The sequence below is a fragment of the Alexandromys fortis genome, unplaced genomic scaffold (assembly GCF_014885135.2).
Source record: "Alexandromys fortis isolate MF-2015 unplaced genomic scaffold, M_Fortis_MF-2015_v1.1 scaffold_10, whole genome shotgun sequence".
In the NCBI taxonomy this organism is placed as follows: Eukaryota; Metazoa; Chordata; class Mammalia; order Rodentia; family Cricetidae; genus Alexandromys; species Alexandromys fortis.
Window position 1 is genome coordinate 6,158,604 of NW_026067895.1, and position 20,158 is coordinate 6,178,761.

The 20,158-nt window shown below is 37.3% G+C and overlaps 1 protein-coding gene across 1 annotated transcript in view; it reads right to left on the bottom strand.

Annotated features, from left to right (window-relative positions):
• Tmc1 (transmembrane channel like 1) overlaps positions 1–10,923 on the bottom strand; it is a 96,520-nt gene extending 85,597 nt beyond the window's left edge. Inside the window, exons 1-3 of the mRNA XM_050160281.1 lie at positions 10,893–10,923; positions 9,843–9,890; positions 5,769–5,928 (exon numbers count right to left, since the gene is read on the bottom strand). Of these exons, the coding sequence (XP_050016238.1) occupies positions 5,769–5,928; positions 9,843–9,890; positions 10,893–10,923 (239 nt within the window). The remainder of the gene's footprint in view (positions 1–5,768; positions 5,929–9,842; positions 9,891–10,892) is intronic.
• Between the last annotated feature and the right edge of the window lie 9,235 nt (positions 10,924–20,158).

Genomic DNA, 20,158 nt, shown 5'->3' on the forward strand with positions numbered 1-20,158 from the left:
ACTGTATGATTAAATCACTGCTTGGCCCATTAGCTCTAATTTCTATTGGCTAGCTCTTACATATTAATTTAATCCATTTCTATTAATCTGTATATCACCACGAGGCCGTGGCCTACCAGCAAAGTCTCAGCACGTCTATCTCCGGCAGTGGGACCATGGCATCTCCTGACTCTGCTTTCTTCCTCCCAGAATTCAGTTCTGTCTTCTCTGCCTACCTAGGTTCTGCCCTATTAGGCCAAGGAAGTTTCTTTATTCATTAACCAATACATACAACACACAGAGGGGACTCCCACATCACCTCCCTTTTCTGTTTAAATATAAAGGTTTTAACTTTAACAAAGTAAAGTTACATATAACAGGTATAAAGCAAGAATTACAGTTACAATATTTCTATTTACTTTATCTTTTATCATAACTAAGAAAAACTAAACTATCTATCTATTCTTCAACTCCATCAAGGACTCTAGAAGGATACACTATTACCTAAGTAAACAAGAAGTGCATTGTAAGTAACTTTCAAAACTTTAGAATTGACAGAGACATCTTGCTGCCTGGACAGTCACCAAAGTTCTTCTGTACCATTGGGACATCCATCTTCAGCCTACAGGCCCATATACTCAGCATACTTTTCCATGAAGCAGGAAATTTTAAAGACCATTCAATCACTTTCTTTTGTATCCTGCAGAATGTCTCGCAGACTCTTTCATGAAGCAGGAACGCCAAAGGATCGTCTCACCTTTAGACAAGTTCAGCAGTCATTTCTCTGTGAGTTTTGTATATCCGGTTTTTACAGCATGCCATGAAGGAGTCCAGGCAAGAGCAGTTTCTTGCCCAAATGGCTAATCAACTCCATAAGGGGCCTCTTTGATGCCCAATTTCCTCTTGAAATAGATTGGTATTGCCAGGAACAGATGTGTCTCACTGTCATGAAAAGTCCTAGGTTCTTAAAGCATTTAAATGCCATATTCTGAAGGTCTCTGAAAGATTTGAAGAATACCTAACTGAAATATATCTCTATAATTCTAGAAAATCGAACTAACATGACTACAATCTTGACTATTATAGATGATTATCTATTAACCTATATTTCTTAACTATACATTACATTTTTGTAATTGAACTACACAATTGCAATACCTTAATCAAGATCAGAAATACATATAACAAAATTGACCTTAAATTTGTATCAATAAACCAAGAATCATACCAATGCAAATTATTCATATCTATATAATATCCCCCATTAAATGTAAACAAACAATTATAAACAATATTTGGGAATATGGACGTAGTTTTGTCCATACTGATAAAGGCTAGGCTCACAACCAAAAATGTATGAGTTTGGTTCCCTGCACCCATGGCTGTCTCTCCAGCCACCTTAGTTCTGCCCTATCAACAGGCCCAAAGAAGTTTCATTATTAACCAATGAAAGCAACACAAAGGCAGAAGGACCTCCTACACCACCAGTTTATGAATGCTATCTGACTTCTACAGCTGTTGCCATCATATTTCAGTTTCCAAAGACCTAGTTAACAAGTATTTCATGTATAACCCCTAACAACTCTCATATATAATTCTCAAGATTCAATTCACTGTTGAAGTCTCTCTCCTCATTAGACCCAGATTGAAAAATTGTAAACCATTCATTATTATTGAAAAACATATTTTATGCTTCACTAAGTTTATTGCTAGACACAATAGGAATATGGGGGGAAAGCTATTTTTAATTCATTAATTATAATGTAAAAGAACACAATAATTGTTGTAATCTCCTACTTATTTTCTACTGATTAGAAAAATCATGCCTTCTCAAAAAAATTTCAGACTGCCCCTGTAAAATAACACTTTCTAGTTGTAGTATGCCAACCTTGCTTGACATACTCAACATGCTTAAGAACAGGGAAGCTCAGTTGAGGAACTGTCTCTATCAGGTTGGCTGGTAGGCATGTGTGTTAGGAATTTTCTTGTTTCCTAGTTGATACACAAATGCCTAGCTGACATTTGCCAGATCGGTCTTCGCTGTACAAGAAAGGTAGCTTCACCAGCCAACCAAGGGGAACAAGTCAGTAAACAGCTTTCCTCCATGGTTCCTATCTTTGTTCCAGCCTGATTTCCTTCCCTGACTTCTCTCAGTGACAGATTGTGAAGCAAATGTTTCAACCATGTGGGTCACAACTCTCTTCGGTGGTCAAATGACTTTTTCACAGAAATTGTAAATCAACTATCCTGCATGTCATATATTTACATTATGTTCCATGACAGTATCAAATTAGAGTTATAAAGTGGCAACAAAAATAATTGTATGTTGGAGTCACCACAACATGAGGAACTGTATTAAGGAGACACAGCATTAGGAAGGTTGAGAACCACTGACTTCAACAAACCCTTTCCCTCCACAAGCTGTTTTTGGTCAGTGTTTTCTCACAGCAACAGGAAGCAAACTAGTCATAAATTTTACTTAAAATAGCAATCTTGGTCAAGAAAACTATGTATGGGCATTTACTAAGATACAATTTAGATTATTATTGTTTTTTTAATTATTTGGTATTTATTATACAAAACCGTGTGATACTGTATAACAATGACATAAAATACTTGTGACAATCTGAAGTGATATATAGGTTAGATATATATGGTTAGCCTTAAAAAGGTTAGAAATGTTTTGACACAAATAATTGAACTTGTTTTTACGTAGCTATAGATACAAATACAAATCCTAAGACATGTTCCTTTTGAAAATAAAAAAAGCTTGCAAAAGTAACTAGATACATGAAACTCTCAAGTATGGAGTCAGTTTACAATGAGAAGACTTTAAGATTAGTAAACTTAGTTATCTGATATTTCAAATCTTTAACTGGCCCCCTATTCCCGAATATCCCATGTCTACATTAAATACAATAATGTACTACAATACTGAGTTCCACTATATAAGAAAGTCTCAGTAGGGATAAAAGAATGAGCCATGAGAAATCAATGTATGAATGGCCTCAAAGCTTATGAATTTGTGTGCCAAATATAAGCGACCATCTAGCAAAGAACTTCCTGACACCAATCGACTTTTTGTGTAGCTCTGATTTTCTAGGAACTTTATCTTCTCTGAGTCTCCAAATAACTTTGTTCATTTTTTTTCTTCAGTATGTACATTCTATCTTATTTCATAATAGTTTGTATCTGAGTAGCTTCTCTTTTACTGGACTATAAATTTGGGAGTCTGGATAAATATTTATTAAAGAAATGTTTATGTATCAAACTTTCCTGCCTAACATTGAGTTCACACCCTGAACCCGATAATTGAATTAAAGTGTACTAGAACACAGCAATGCTCTACAGGAATGTTTCCATGACATGGAAAGAGGTCCGTTCTTACAGGAAGTGACCCAAAATTGTATATTTTTAAGACTTTGTTGTTAATTGTTGGTAAGTCCCAAGAGGATCTTGCTGTGCTTCAGAGTGTGCTTGGCAGATAAGTTACCTTCAAATACCCAAGCACCTAAATTATGCTCATTGGAATTACAAGGAAACTGCTTATCTGGGAACCACTCAAAGATATATATATATATATACCATATGACATATGTTCTACCTCCTAAAATTTAGAACTGCTCTGTGCAGGAAAGGCTTTCTATCTTGAGCTTACCAACAGTTGTGAGGAAAAAGAAAGGATAACATACTGAATTTTCACTACTACCAACGTTTTGCTTACTCTTTCAAAAGTGGGTCAGGAAAAGCCTGTGATATCACTAGAAATAATCTACAGCATCTACTAAGGCAAGATGTCTTAACCATCACCAAAGATAGCATTACAGTATTAGATTTACTTGGTTTTAAATGTTTGTGAGGGTAAGGGAAACTCCCCGAGGCTTTGCTTGAATATTTAAAGAAGAAAGATTCTCAATTAATTTACCTAAATCAATGTGTCCTCATTTGCCTACTAATTTTCTTTAAAATGAGTTTTAAAAGTGTATTTTCTTTTTTAACAAAAGATTTTTCTCTATAAAGAAAAGAAGAGAAAAATAGGCCCTAAAATATTAGTCAGAATGCCAACACTAAATATACAGAGCTTTGGCAATATAATTTGAAAATTCTGGGGAGATTAAAGTTATCTATGGGGAAGGTTTGGGAGATGAGGAGTGACTATAGAATCCTCAGAACCAAAATGGAAATGAGACCAACTGAGATGAGATACTCTTATAGAAGAAGACACATTTAGTGAGCAAGGACCTGTTTCCCAGAGGCTGGGCATTTTGTATGAGAGCCCTAGGCAAGCAGAAAAATTCCAGCCCAATATATCTTCTTAGATTCTTTTTCCCAGGTATAAATGAGGAGGAAAAGCAAATTCTGTGGAATCCGTAGAACACATGTCTACATTGGTGATGTTTTCATGATGAAATCCCTCCTAAAAAGAACAAGCTTTGCTAACAGGACATATTCCTGTATATAGCACTAGCCAGCATAACATTAAATGGGATTTTATTGAATTACATTTTTACGTTTTTTAAAAATTTCTTGTTAAAAAGAAAATGCAAATAAAAAATATCGGAGCTAAAATCTAAAGCAAATGACACCATGGTATTTAAGGAGGAGGAAAAAGAAATAACAATGGAAAGGAAACTCAAAACTTAAGCTAAAACATTTCTTAAAAAAAAAAGTACAGTCTATTAAGCCAGAGCTTTCCTCCCTACCTGACAATTTTCCATATGGTTTCATTACATAATGATTGTTTCTGGGGTTAGTGCAATATACTTATTGAACACTGAAAAATACCATCTTGGGAGGATTAGATGAGGACATTCCTCAGTGAGAAGGAGAGGACTGGGTCGTATTGCCTGATGGTAGTCCACAAAGCCCATAACCTGCAGGTATAGAACAGGCTAGCTCTTTACTGGAATCTTTTTCACAGAGCCTCGGTTTCGCAGACTAGATGTGTGCAGGCACGCTTTCCCGCAATTCTTGCCACCCGCAAATTTCCAGTAATCCAAAAACTAATCTTCTTGGATCTTTTAAAAATAGCATTTAAATACATTACTCTCTACAGTGTCAGAAATAAAAGTCTGAAGCTAAAAGATGCTGAATTTTTTTAACATAAGTATGAACTGACTGTGGTGACTCACACCTTTAATCTTAGCACTTCAGAGGCCAGCGTGCTTTACACAGTGAGTTCCAGGGCAACCAACAGTGAGATCCTGTCTTCAAAACAACAAGAAACAAATTAAATTCGTGTGTGTGTGTGTGTGTGTGTCCCTAACCTTCTATTTCAAAAGCCAGCATACTTTCTTTCTACAAAATTCCCAGCAGCTAACATTCTCAGCTTTAAATACTACATACGACTCTGTCTTATACTCATTTTCTTTATTAATAACGCTATAAAACTGTAAAAGTGTGTACAGAGAGCTCCTGTACTGCATTTAGTCGGATTTTACGAAATACTTCTCCATAAGCTAAAGAGAGCAGAGCTCATTCTTCTGGATCTTTCTATACAATTTTCAAATATTTAAAACAACCATAGCATTGTAATAGCCTGTAACAATTTAAGTCTTTCACGGGGGAATTTCTCATAGTGCATTCTCACTGTGTATTCATTTTTAAAAGTATATTTTAGTATTTAAATATATTCAAGTGGAGGAAAATGGCAGAATCACTTTAAGACTATCTTACTAGAAGTAATTTTAATGACTGATGTGAAATCCAGTGAGTCCCCACATAGAGCAATCCTCTTTCGCGTGTTTTTATATAATAATACCACCAGCTATACAGGAGGAATAACTTACGCTCCTCTCCTCAGCCTCCTCCGCCTTTCCTTTTCTCTTGCCTTCCTTGTTTCTTCATCCTCTGGCTCAGGTTCCGGATCATCCTCTTTGATGACATCCCTAGTCCGTTTCCTCTTGGGTCTCAAGCTCTCTCTCCTAGGTAGTTTGTCTTCTTCTTCACCTGACCGCAACAGTTGACTCATCAATAAGAAGCATTAGAAAGTGCCTGCTTTCTCTCACTAACAAGTTTATTCTTACTTTTTAATAAATGTGCCACATATCAGTGAGTGCAGCTACTAGTTCCTCACAATGTAATATGAAATAGTATTTTATACACACGTACACATACACACACACACACACACACACCTAACTTAATTTGCTCTGTGGTTCATCTAGTCAAATATGCAAATATGGGTCTCTCTGTTACAATTAATCCTTATAGCTTCAGTTATAATTTATTAAGATAAATCGATATCTTGAAGTTTAGCACTATATTATGATTTCTAAAACCATTCAACGTAGCCTCGAGTTTGAAGGCTACCATGTAACATGTAATGTAAAATTATAAAGCATTGTGCTTTTATTACTAGTTTTCCTAGGACAGAAAACAGAACTCACAAGGAAATGTCTATAAACTGAAACAGTTTTAAAGAAATTGATTAAATCCTGAGAGTCTTCCTAGTTCAAATTATCCACCCTTGTTTTGGAATTTAGTATTCATTTTAGAAGTCTGCTTAATTTGACCAGACTGGCACAAACTACTGGGTTCAATGGATTGTCCTGCTTTTGTCTCCCAAGCTCCTGGGACTACAGGTACCATACCAAACTCTTCTTCATTGTTGATTCCAAGTAATTCGTTTAGTTTTCTGAAATTGTATTTTTCCATCCTTTAAAAAATATATAATACCTATATTTACTTGATTGACTAGTGAACCCACAGTCTAAGTAAAAGTTAATGCTGTCTGATGGTTCTAGTGAGTGTTTTTCAGTATTAGTATAAGTCCTTATGAAACACTTCAGAATTGAAAAGAAGGAATATTAACTCATTCCATGAGACCCACTCTACTGTCATACCCGAGAGACTAGAGAAGATTATTTCTGATGAATATAGATGAAATTTTCACAATGAAACATTAGTGAGCTCAATGTAACAACATAGTGAAAAGACTGCATACTGTAACCAAGTAAAATTAATCAATGAGATATAAAGACAGTTCAATGCAAAATTCAAATAATGTGACATTGCTACCTTGACAGAATGAAGGACAAAGATCACATCAATAGATGTAGAAAAGCACTTAACATAAGATACTGAGTTCAATTCCCAGCAACCACATGGTGGCTCACAACCATCTATAATGAGATCTGGTGCCCTCTTCTGGCATCCAAGCATAAATACAGGCAGACCACTGTACACATAATAAATAAATATTCATTTAAAAATAAATAAATAAAACCAAAATGTTATTGACATAGAGAACATCCATGTAGCCCAATAGAAGGGAACAGAGAGTCCCAAAGGAAACATGAGCATGTACAGTGAAGTGATATTCAGAAATATGCCAAAGAATAGAAAATGAGGTCATGAACAAACAACACTAGAAAAACCAGATAGCTCTGTGAAAAATAGATCTAAACCCCTAGTCTATACTATAACAAATATCAATTCAAAATGTATTAGCCTTGAATATAGGCTATAAAACTGTAGAATTCCAAAGAATATATGCTGGAAAGGCTTTATAATAACTGATTTTAGTAATGATTTCTTGTACATGACATCAAAAGTACAAGCAATAAAACCAAAAGTAGTTAGTGTACAGTTAGGAGCTGAGAGAGGAGTCGCCCTCTAGAGCAAAGATTTCCTTTTCCTATGGTTTCAGCTAAAACCATTTTGGAGAAAAGTACTTTAGTATACCAAGAAATATTTCTGCCAGTCATCTTTAGGATGCTTGCTAAACATAGATGGAAATATTTTTGTCTACATTGTAATATTTCATACATATGCCCATGGCCTTGAGCTAATCAGGCCCAAGAATATGTTGATTATTTTTTTCTCCTTGACTGATAACGCTTTAGCAGAGCTTGCTCCACAATGTATAACATAAACTGAGCATGCTCCAGATGTACCACCTCTGAAGAGCTGTCTTACTTCAAAAGGCTTAAGCTCAGTGTTTGCGAGCCTCAGGCTTCCTTCATGCAAAGAAGACTTTTGGAATAACTCCAAAAGTTATTCCAGTGCGGAGAGTACACCTGTCTCCTTTCCTCTCCCTTTGTACTCACCAAAAAAATGAACCATTGTGCTTAGCCATGGGGCCCCATCAAAAGCAAAGCTTTTATGCAACAATGGAAATAGTTCACTAAAAAAATATTCTGCAGAATAAAATACATATTTGAAAACCATGTATCTGAAAAGGGACTAATGTCCAAAATACATAAGGAACTCTTAAGATAAAGTAATAGTAACTGTCTATGCTTTAAAATAACTAAAAGACTTTAAAAAAGATCTCTCTAAAGAAGACATTCAACTTGGCCAACAGACATGAAGGTATGTATTATACTTTTAATCATAAGTGAAATGGGAACCAAAATTGCAGTACGATCTCATCAGTTCATTTTTACTAGGATAACTCATCAAAAATACAATAAATGATGGCAATGATATGGAGAAATTAGAGCCCACGTGCAATGCTGGTAGGAAGGTAACATAGTAAACCACCATAATAAGCATGGAATTCTTCAATAGGAATAAAAGTATCTGGTGCTTCAGCAATGCCAGTCACAGGCATTAACCCAAATAACTCAACTGAGATCTTGTTCATAGCCACTGAATCACTCTTCACAACAGCCAAGATAAAGGAACAGCGGAAACATTCATCATCAGAGACAAGAAATGTACTATGTTCATATAATAGGATATTTGAGCTGTAAAATGTAGGGAACACTGCTGTTTCATACAATGCATGTGAACACTGAAGATGCTACATCCAGTGACATAAGCCACACAGAAAGACAAAAAGCACATGATTACACTTACATGAGATGCCTAAATTTTTCAGGCTCAGAAGTTAACAATAGAATTGTGGTTGCCAGGGGCTAGAAGAGCCAGAAAGGGCCGAATTTTACAAATAGACAAAATTGCAAATGCCAAAAAAATAAGTCAATTCAAGTCAATTCTTCTAAGCAAATGAAACCAAGACATAGAGAAGCTTTAGGTTGTTTTCATTTTGGGGATGGAGCTCGTAGGGTACCACTGGTGGTCTGCTTGTACTGTATGGATATTAAATTGTCAGCCCAGTGTCCCTAAAAATGAACTGTTCCTTAGATACTGCTCTTTCATTCTTGGTTTAAAAAAATCAAAATGTTTGCTCATATAATGATATTTCTAACATTCCTGCCCATGAGTGGCCTGGGTGCCTGGAAAGGGACCTGATTCATGCTCTTGAGCTGAGCCTCTCCAAAGTGAGAAGAAGGTAGCAGTTCATACAAACTATCTAGGAACTGGGTCCACAAGACAGACATGTTCTTTTGTTTTAATTGAATCATCTGGTCAGCACAAACATCCTAGTATATAATTCAACCTGGACATGTGCAAACAGGTGTGTATGTGTGTGTGTGTACAGAGTGGCCTGAAATTTATTACACAGTCTAGTTTAGCCTTTAACACACAGAGATTAACCTGCCTCTGCTTTCAAAGTGCTACCTCTCGTGTATCACCAAGCCAAGCACGAAATAAATATTACAGTTCAGGGAAAGCCAATCTGTTTTGTCATCAGTCAAGGTTTTCCCAGTAAAAATAGAACAGAAATAGAAAGAAAAATGTTAAACATTACTATATTCTTCACAGCGAACCATTTGTAAGGTGTGTGTGTGTGTGTGTGTGTGTATGTGTGTGTGTGTGATGTGTGCATTCATGGATGCACATGTGTACGTGTATATGGAAGTTGTGAGGATTCTATTCACTGGTCAATGAGACTGGCAGAAAGCACGCCCACACACTCGTGTAGTTTTGTGCAGTGGTTCTGGAGACAAGATGGCAGGTGCATGCCCTACCATCGGCCGGAAACTCTTCCCTAGGAGCCCACCCTTCCTTACTTGAGCTTTCTTCCGTGTCGTCTTCTTTCTCCTCCACTTTGATTTGCACTGTTAAAGAAAGACATGAACAGCAATTACTTCAATGCCTGTGGAACAGTCAGCCACTGCCTCTACTGTCATCGTTTTTATCATAAGGGTTTTGTGCAGGTGGAGAAAAAAAATGAGAGCTGGAGAAATGGTGCAGGCAGCAAGAGCACTTTCTGTTCTTACAGAAGGTCCACGATTCGAATCCCAGCACCCACAAGGCAGCTTACAACTATCTGTAATTTCAGTTCCAGGGGACCTAGTATCCTCTTCTGGTCTCCAAAGACACCAGACACACAAGTGGTATATAAACATACAGGTAAAACCTTCACACACACAAAGAAATGAATATTTTTAAAACTTTTTTTTTCTATTTTTTAAACTAGTTCTTTTCTGATTATATAGTAAATACAAAAATCTAACTATTACAAAATATATGGCTTTTCAAAACATTATAAAATGCTTTGTTTTATAAAATCCAATTGTTATTAAATACGTGATGTAGGAAGCTGGTACTTGGTGACCCAATTCCACTCCTGCCGAGATCCCCAGATTACTGCTGTTTCCCATTTGGTGTTTCCTCAGATCCTCTTTGGGCACAAACTGACACACAATGACAAAACTAAAAACACACTCAGAATCACAGCACTTTGGAGAGTGAGTCAGAAAGGCTGAGTTCAAGGTCACTCAGGGCTATACTGGAGGCCCTGACTCAAACCCCCCACACAAGTCCAGGCTTTATTGCCTGCACAGCTAGGACACTTGTGTCTGTGCATCAGCCTCCTATTCCTAATCACGATTTAACCAAATTTACTACTGTAAAATGGAGAATAATTCATTCCAACCTAGTTGTCCAAGTATCTCCCCCAAAAAAAATAAATTCTGTATAAACATGTGAAAAGTTGGGTCTTCCCTATTTCGGTTAAAGCATTGTATCAGTGCAGCCTAAATGTCCCAGCATGTGGTCCTCCATGTCAACGTGGGAACCTATGACTTTAACACTCAAGCCTTCTATCTATCCCATACCCAAACTCTCAAACATTTTGATGTCAGCCATGGTTCATTTTTATAAGGGAATATAATGTTCTTTTTTATTGTTTTTATTGAGCTATTTGTTTTTCTCCCTTCTTCCTCCCTCCACTTCTGCCCTCTCCCATGATTCCCACACTCCCAGTTTACTCAGGAGATCTTATCTTTCCTATTTCCCACGTAGATTAGATCCAGGCAGGTCATCTCTGTTGTTTAAGTTCTCTGGGATTGTGAATTGTAGGCTGATGGTTTTCCTTTGCTTTATGCCTAAAGGCCACTTATGAGCGAGTACATATTACATTTGTCTTTGAAAGACAAATAACATTCTTATAAAAAGTTTTAACAGTACAATAATATGGGAAATGTGTGGGAATTGGTGGAATCTTCCTAGTGTTCTCTCTAATGCTGAAGTTGAATTCATCGCTGCAGGCATCGCTACTTGCTAGAAGGAGAGCTCGGTAAGTTCTTATGGAAACTACGAGCTTGGGGCCAGAGGTTGGCTTAGTCACACACTTTCTGGAGAAGTATAAGGACTGAAGTTTGGACCCCAGAACACATGGGAAAGTCAGGCATGAGTTGCAGCCTCCTGATTTCTCAGCACTGAGGCTGAGGTCTTAGGTCCTGGGCAGACTGGCCATCTGGCTAGCTAGAGTAACCAGAGTCCCCGAGTTGAGGCATCAGGGAGAAACTCTGCCTCCATAAATAAATGTGTGGTGCAACTGAGAAAGACACCCAACGTCGACTCCAGGTCTATACAGGCTTGTACACATGTATGCATTCAAACATGGGAACACGTATGCATACAGAGGCATACCACCTATAAACACGCAAGCAAAATTTAACAACAGGAAAAAAAAAGAGTCTAAAAACTTGTCATAATTTAAGGTGGAGTGGGATAAATCTAAAAATGCCATCATGGCAAACAATGTTAGTATGAGTGGGTTAAACAGCTTCTGGCTGTGTTGCTGATTTTCTCTGTCAAAGGTAAGACCTTTAATCACAGCATTCAAGAGGTAGATACAGGCCTATCTCTGTGAGTCTGAAGGCAGCCTGCTCTATATAGCAAACTCCAGGCCAGCTAAGGCTACCTCGTGAGACTCTATCTTTAAAACAAAAGGTTCTCTTTTTCCTGACAGACATATCAAAAAGGCAACACATGCCAAAGATGTAAATTTCATTCACAAAGCAGACTATTGTGAAAGCACTTTTTGCTTTTAAATATTATCGCCATAAAAAGTTTAAGATATGCAAAAATGTTATCTATCAACATCAGCCCTGGACTGCAGAACTCAATGTCCTTTTGTTCAGGGTGGACACATGCCTTCTGTTGCTAGCAGAATTTTTATGTCACTACAAAGACTTTGTAGTAATGAAGGCAAATCTGAGATTACAGTCTGACAGAGGTCATGTTCCTTATTTGCAATTAAGGCCACCTCCAAGCTTCTTTCGTCAAAGAATTTCCTAGGAAGACATTTTGATTGTGTAAGATTGCTCCTAGAGCAGGGTCTAATCAGAATACAGAATATGGAAACAGCTGAAGACAATAGCAAATGTCAACCCACTGCCTTAGTTTAGAATTACTATTGCTATGATGAAACACCATGACCAAAAGCAACTTGGAGAGGAAAAGGTTTATTTGGTTTGTACTTCCATTAGCCCAGTAGTTTTCAGGCTGTTGGTTGAGACTCCCCAAAGACTACAGGAAAACCCATATGTTTATATTACAATTTATAACAACAGCAAAATTACAGTTATGAAGCAGCAATGAAAATAATCTCATATTTGGGGCACCACAACACAAGATGCTGTATTAAAGGGTCACTGCATTAGAAAGTTGAGAACCACTGATATAACAGCTCATCATCAAAAGCAGTGAGCTCAGAAACTCACACGGGGCAGGAAACTGCAGGCAAGAGCTGGCACAGAGGCCCTGGAATTGTGCTGCCTACTGGCTTGCTCAGCATGGCTTGTTCAGCCTGCTTTCTTATAGAATTGTGTTTCTCAACCTGTGTGTTGCAACCGCTTTGAGGGGGACACATATTACATATCCCGCATATCAGATATTTACATTACAATTCATAACAGTAGCAATAATTACAGTTATGAAGTAGCAACAAAATAATTTTGTGCTATGAGTCACCATAACATAAGGAACTGTATTAAAGGGTCACAGCATTAGGAAGGGTGAGATCTACTGTTTAAAACCTAGGACCCCCAGTCCAGGGATGACACCACCCACAATGGGCTGGTCCCTCACCCATCAATCACTGATTAAGGAATGTCCTACAGTCTGATCTTATGGAGGCATTTACTCAATTGAGCTTCTCTCCTGTCACATAACTCTCTATCTGTGTCAAGCTGACATAAAATTACCCAGCACAACAACTTATTCAAAGCAACTATTTTGGAAGCAACTAAAATGAATAATACATTATGGTGCTTTATAATGATCAGTTTGTTGGAATAGGGTTTGATGGCTAAAATAAGGCAAGATAGGAAAACTATGAAGTGAAGAAAAGTGTAATCCCATATTTAGGAAAGACCACAAACTAAACAAAAACAACATCAGAAACAATTGGGTTTTCTCTAACTCCAGGTGGGACGGGGATAGAGAGAGCAAAACTGGAGTCAAGGAACATCTTCCCTGCTACAGAAAGAGCTATTTTAACTGGCCATCAAATGTGGTGCAAGTAAGAAACAAAGAAAGAGGTGTGATTCCTAAGGGATGCCATGAATCTTGCAGATACAACCATTCTCTTCTCCTGAGTGGGCCAGTCTGTGTGTGATCACCTCCCGTTCTCATGAGGTACGGTCTTCGCTCTAGCCTTCCTTTTTCTGACAGGACCATTTTTTATAGCCACTGATATAATCACTGATTTTTCTTCTTAACCCAAACCCTCAACTAAGACATCATCAACATCAAAAACTACCACAAGATTTAAGACTCTATCAAAATTCTTAGACCAAGCTTTCTTTTAATGGAACTATGCAGGGTCTTTAGAGTATCCATCAATACTGTTCTGTTTTCAGTCCCACTGAAAACAATACTGAGGAAACAAGCTAAGACACCTAAGGCCAAATCCTGTGTAAAGGATTGCTCTTCCTGTCTCACACAATCTTTAGGAAAGATCTGCCATTTGTTACTTAGCAGTCCCCTATAGCTTTTTCCCAATCCTACGACTCTCTCATTCATTGGCTCCTTCAAAACCCCTACCGATCTTCTTTTAAAATGGCCCTTCTCTCTGGTAGTAACACGAAGACAGTGAGAGGGGGAAGACAGCAAGCTCTGTCAAATGTTGGAGGCAGCGAGGGAAACTACATCAGAGGGTGCCTATTTAAGAGAAGATTATGCAGTAGGAACAGATGAACTCCTAGGCAACCCAGATCCTCATTTCATGCAAATAAAGTCAGTAATTAAAACAACCATAAAAGGAAACAACAGCAAAATGTCATATTTCAGAAGCATTGGAGTTGTTCAGAAAAGCGGATGTTGTCTGGGGCTTTCTTATCTAATCTGCGTTTCTGAAAGTCGTTCTTTGTATTTCAGGGTGACAGTAACCAAGTGGGCAGAAGAATTCAATATTGTTTATTCCTCAGACCAAGGCCAGCACTTAAAGTGATGTTATCATACCAGGTTGTTTTTTGGAACCTGAAAATTCTAATTTTTTTTCAACTAGTGGTTATATTTCTGCAAAGATACACAGAAATATTCTGGGGTAGGAATGTATAAAGTCTTATAGAAAATGCCTTTGATTTAAGGAGTTTTCTATTTGATCGAAGCGGGGGGGGGGTGCCTTCGCAACAATTTCCTTTGAGATTGGGTTTATACATGAGATGCCTTTAAGACATTTAGGCATGGCATTAAATAGGCAGTTGAGTATTTCAGCCTGAAGTTCAGAAGAAAGTGTAGGCTGGAAATATGAACTTGAAATTAGCATGGAAATCTTTAAAGCCTTAAGCCCAGGTAGAACACTAAGAAATTAAAAAGCAAACAGTAATGAGATGCAAGGAAAATAGAGCTGAGGTGGGAGAAATGGGCAGTTTAGGGACAGGGGCCTCCATTCCTGCTTCTGGCTATAAACTGAAAACACTATTTTGCCTGTCCTAGCTGAAGGCCAGGAATGTCAATGCTTGAGCACTCTCATGCCTGACCTGTCTTCCAAATGATGTTAGGACAAAGTCAGAGAAGGGCATGTCACAGTTAGCAGTAAAGGCCCATTGAAAAACATCTGCTTCTCCTCTGATCAAGAAAACAAATTTTCAGGCCTGGGTCAAGACCTAAAATTCAAAGTGGACAGATCAATGGCTTAGCAAAAGGGGAACCCCTCAGGAAAGTGGGACCACTCTTATAATGACAGACTCAGCTTAGGGTGTGCTGAAGAGATAGGAGAAATGAGCAGGCCTTTAACAAGGCAGGGTACTTCAGTACTTTTCTGATCAGAATTCTGTCCCCTAATGCAGTCTCCTACCAGCCACCGTGAGGTTCTGTTGTATCCAAAGATCCTTCTGAGCAAGGTAAAGGTAAAAATTTTCCTTGTTTTTCGTTTGTCTATTTGGCTGGATGGATTTTTGTTGTTGCTTGTTTTCCTTTCTCTTACTTTAGGAGGCTATCCAGAACACGTTTCTAGGACCTTTTCTTCTCTGTCATGGGGCTGCTTGTCCTCCATGAGCCTTTTCCTTCTCTTCATCGTCTGCTTCTGGTCAGCTGCTGAAAAGTAAGCTTGCCTGCCCTGGTATTTTTCTTTGAAATTGTGACATTGTCTTCGAGCTTCCATTTGTGTCCATTCTAAATTCTTTTATTTGTGAGACTAAGAACCTCAAGAAAGGATCCTGATGTGTCTAGTAGTAGGGGTAACTCATGGGGCTCCCCAGGATTTCTGGCAAAAAAAGATGCTGTGGAAGACAAGTGATGTATATCAAAGAAATATGTCACGATTGCCAGTTAACCACACTTTGAACTGGAAATTGACCAGTGGGTTGGACAACATGAAAATCAATCAATCAACCAATATGGTGGCCATAGAATCAGGGATGTGGTGTGGACCACAGCCTGAGGGTTTTTTTTTCTGAATAGAAATTTTATTCTTCATTAATTTAATACTCTGAATATTCCAGATCTTCAACCATCCAGCAGTCCCTTAAATAATAAACTATGTTTCCCCACAGTGACAAAATTGGCATGATGCAGAGAATGATACATAGAACACAGTTGATACTTCTTTATGTGTAGTATGTGTGCACATGCATGTGCACATATACATGCCTTCCCAAAGAACAATTTAAATCCTGTTTCTCTTTAAAAATTAAACAAAAAAAAAAAACAAATAAATCTAAATTTCAAAGTGTATGAATTAATTTAGCTCTAAAGTAGGATTTCCATACTGTGAGCCTTGTGTACTTAAGTCAGTCACCAAACCATAGTCAGGTGTGATCTCTTCTAAGAGCCAAAGTTATTCTATAAGCCTCACTTGCCCAAGGACAAGACAACTTCCTGGAATGTTGGGAGCTATAGCTCTTGAGAAATAAGAAGCCACATGTTTTCACTCCCCTAAACATGTTTGTTTGAACCAGCTACACTGTATGTGCTCGATCACATGTAGGCAGCAGGTACATAGGCAGGAAATAAGTCAGAGGACAGGCTCGGCCCTAAATCACGCCAATGGAAAATGCAGCGAATTATGGGTTTTGCCTTTATAAGCTTCTGCACAATGTGACTAGCTACCATTCCCTGGGAACCCAGGGGTGGATCTGGTCAGAGTCCATCTTCCTGGCCAGTGTTTAATTAAAGCTTGCTTCAAATTTTGGAACTGGTTTCTCTCTTGAGAATTTCAGGATTAACACTCTCCATAGAGAAAAGCCCAACTGTCAGTTCCCATTCATTTATTATAACACTATCTGTGGATATGAAGCAGAGGAATTTCAGTTAACAAAATTGAGTGAAAATGAAAGACTGAGCAACTTCTTCCTCTACTTCCTTTTACTTTTGCTGTTTTTAGGTGAGAAAAGATGCATGTTGCTCTCACTGTGGCATTCTTACTCCTCTCGGTGATGGGATAGAGCATGATAATCTTGAAAGCCATTGGGTGAAGAGAATTCCTTGATTCTCATATCAATAAACTGTCTTAATAAACTTGCAAACTATAAGACATTTCAAAATTCTCAGGGATGGATAATGAAAATGAGATCATTATACTTCAAGATCATCAACACTGGAAAAGAATGTAATTCGACAGAGCTAGTCTGATATTCCATTTACATGTACCAGCATCTTATCTTCCTTAAGAGAGATCTCAACTTTCATAAGGCACATGCATTCAAAAATACCATAATGGGAGGAAGAGAGGGAGAAACCAGCAAGTGAACAAACAAAATACTTCAAAAAATTCCTAATAAAAATTTACATTAAAAATGCTTTTAAAATGGCTCACATTTTCTAATGTTATAATGTCTTAACAATGCTGCATAGCTATTTTAAATTTCTGTAGCTTTAAGCTTATAAAGCGAATAATAAGCTGGCATTTGGGTAAGGAGGGATACAACTATCATAGTGGTGGTTCTGCTCCAGTGTTCTTCCATCTGTATTGTGCCCATTTTTCTGAGAATCTGGGATACCCAAAAGAAGAAAATAATTAGCACTGATGTCTGCCTTATTAGAAACACAATACAAAATATTGCAGTTGTTAAATTGAACAGGAAAAAGTCTGTGGGAAAACACATTTTACTGTGAGATTAAAGACAAAGGATTATTAACACTTAGAAAAACACAAGGAACTAAAGCCACTTGAGATACGGATCCCCTTTCTATTTTTTAAAATGGAAGTAATTCAAAATTTATGTATATTTGAATTTATATCCATATCTAAATTGGTGCACATATATACTGAATAAATGAGTTATTTCTATTTATATATATATGCACACACATATCTATGGAAAAGAAAGGAAGACATAAAATCCTTGCCATTTTCCCTTTTGCTTTCATTGCACAATAAATTATAATTAAACTTAGGCTGACTGAAGAGAATAGCTGGTGTGCTTCCAAATTTCCCCACCCCTACACTGGAAGGGAGGATGAAATGCTGAGGTGGAGTTCTTCAGATGGTGAATTACATGCTGGTGTAAGTGCGAAGAGCTGCAATTAGATTCTTCACGATACCAACGGTCGACAAAAAAAAGACTAAAAACCATTTCTTACTCTGTGTGGTTTAGTTACTGGCTTTTTTCCTTGTAAACCACACATACTGAACAAATAAATAGCTATTTATGAAGACATTTAGATTTCTTTGTGGTTGCAAATAAATGAAATAAATAAATAAACAAAAAAAAAAAAAAAAGAAAAACAAGAGTCAGTGGTGAGTGTACTCTGTTCTTTCCTTAGACTGTTTGGAGGGGGTTTTTGTATTGAACCATGCTGTCATAATACATAATCAGAACGTGCGCTCTAGCATGGCAATTCCCTCCATACAGGGTAGTCCCCATAAATAAGTGGAGTGAAATGAAAATCATCCCCTTGGGAGTTCTTGTGGCTACAGTCTTTTATAGTATTAAGATACCAAAATAACAACCAAATGAAAATACAAATGTGTGCTATAAAACCCATAGCAGCTAAGCTTAGATCTTCATATTATTTAGAACAAAAAGGAAATCTTTCTGCTCTCCAGAGCACATCTGCAGTATCCCAAGTGGTGAAGAAGAATGGCTGTCAGAAATCCTGGATAAACAGAAGGAAACAAAAAAAAAAAAAATACTGAGGAAATTTGAAAGAGGCGTAGAAGCAGAAGGTTGTGAGCATAGAGAAGCAAGAGGAGGATGTAGGGACACCCCTTCTCCCATTTTTATCCTTCCTTTGTAGCATTGCTTTTGTTCACATCAGAGATGGTAATCAACACTCATTAGCATACATTAGCAAATGTTAATCAGCATCTTCCAGAGAACAAAATGCAGTGGGTGCAGGGAGAGTCAGGATGGAGGTGAATAGTTCAGGAAGGATTGCAACTAAAGACAGGACTAGGGGAGGGGATGGAGGGAGAAAGGAATGGGGGCGTGGTAATGTCCTTCTTGGAATTTTTACTATTCCCCTTCTCTTTCTGGTAACAGTATTAACACCAAGAAAAAGAAATACTCATGTTAGTTAATTTTCTTCTAAACAACAAAGAAAGGGAAGGATAGAAAATGCAAGTCCAGTGAGTACTAGATTGAATTGTTTTTTCTGATTTTTGTTTTTTAAGGGTAAAAATTAATCTTTATAGAATTTTCTATCCAGTGGGGACAATACTCAATACTGACCATAAAAAATAATTCTGAATCCAAGGTTTTTATAAATTTGTAAGAGATCCATTCATCCCCTCATTCCTACTTCTTCCTACCAGATTCAACCATGCTTAAAAACACCAGACTTCTACTTGATTTGTAATTGATTCGTTATCTTACTAAAGTTTTGTGCTTGAGATGTGGCATGTATATTACCTATATCTAGGACAGCTACTAACATTAGGAGTCCTCTAGTGAGTACCCTCATAGTGTTAGAATGGAGACTGAGCATCCAAAGACTCCTTCAGAAGCACTTTCACCTTCTTTCTCAGGTAACCAGGTTGGCATACTAATAGGAAAAACACTTATCAGAAGCAAAATTTACTAGTTAAAGATGATCACGTTGTGTAGCTTGGGTAAAACATGATCAATACCCTTTACCTTGATATGCATCAGGTGAGAAACAAACCAGCTTTTAATCATATCCTTTTGTAACAGTAGGTATTCTTGAACCAAGAAGTTCAAATAATGCGTAACTTTGCCAATTAATGGAGGCTTTTGTATTCTGATAAATATTCTTTGAACTAATTATTCTTTTCATTTTCCAGATGAGAAAAACAAAGAACTGCAAGGTGATAAGATTATAAAATGGTAACCTTAGCTCACAGAGAGAATAAATTATAGGCCTGAGGTTTGAAGTCATCCCAAATCTAAAACCCAGGCTTTATCGTCTTGATCACTGTCAGTATTACACAGAAGTTACCATATCCTTAGTCCAAGAATACTAATACAGATTCTCTGACCCCATGAAATTATCACAATGTATGATACCATTACATAGAACATGAACACAAATCTACTTTTGCTGATCAGATTATGTTCATTTGGTCAATACACATAATACACATTTTCTGGACACTGATGCTTCTTTATATCCAACGAGACAAATATTGTCATCTCTGTATTTTATACATGGTGAAAAGAGAAGTAAAATAAAATTGAAACCAGAACTT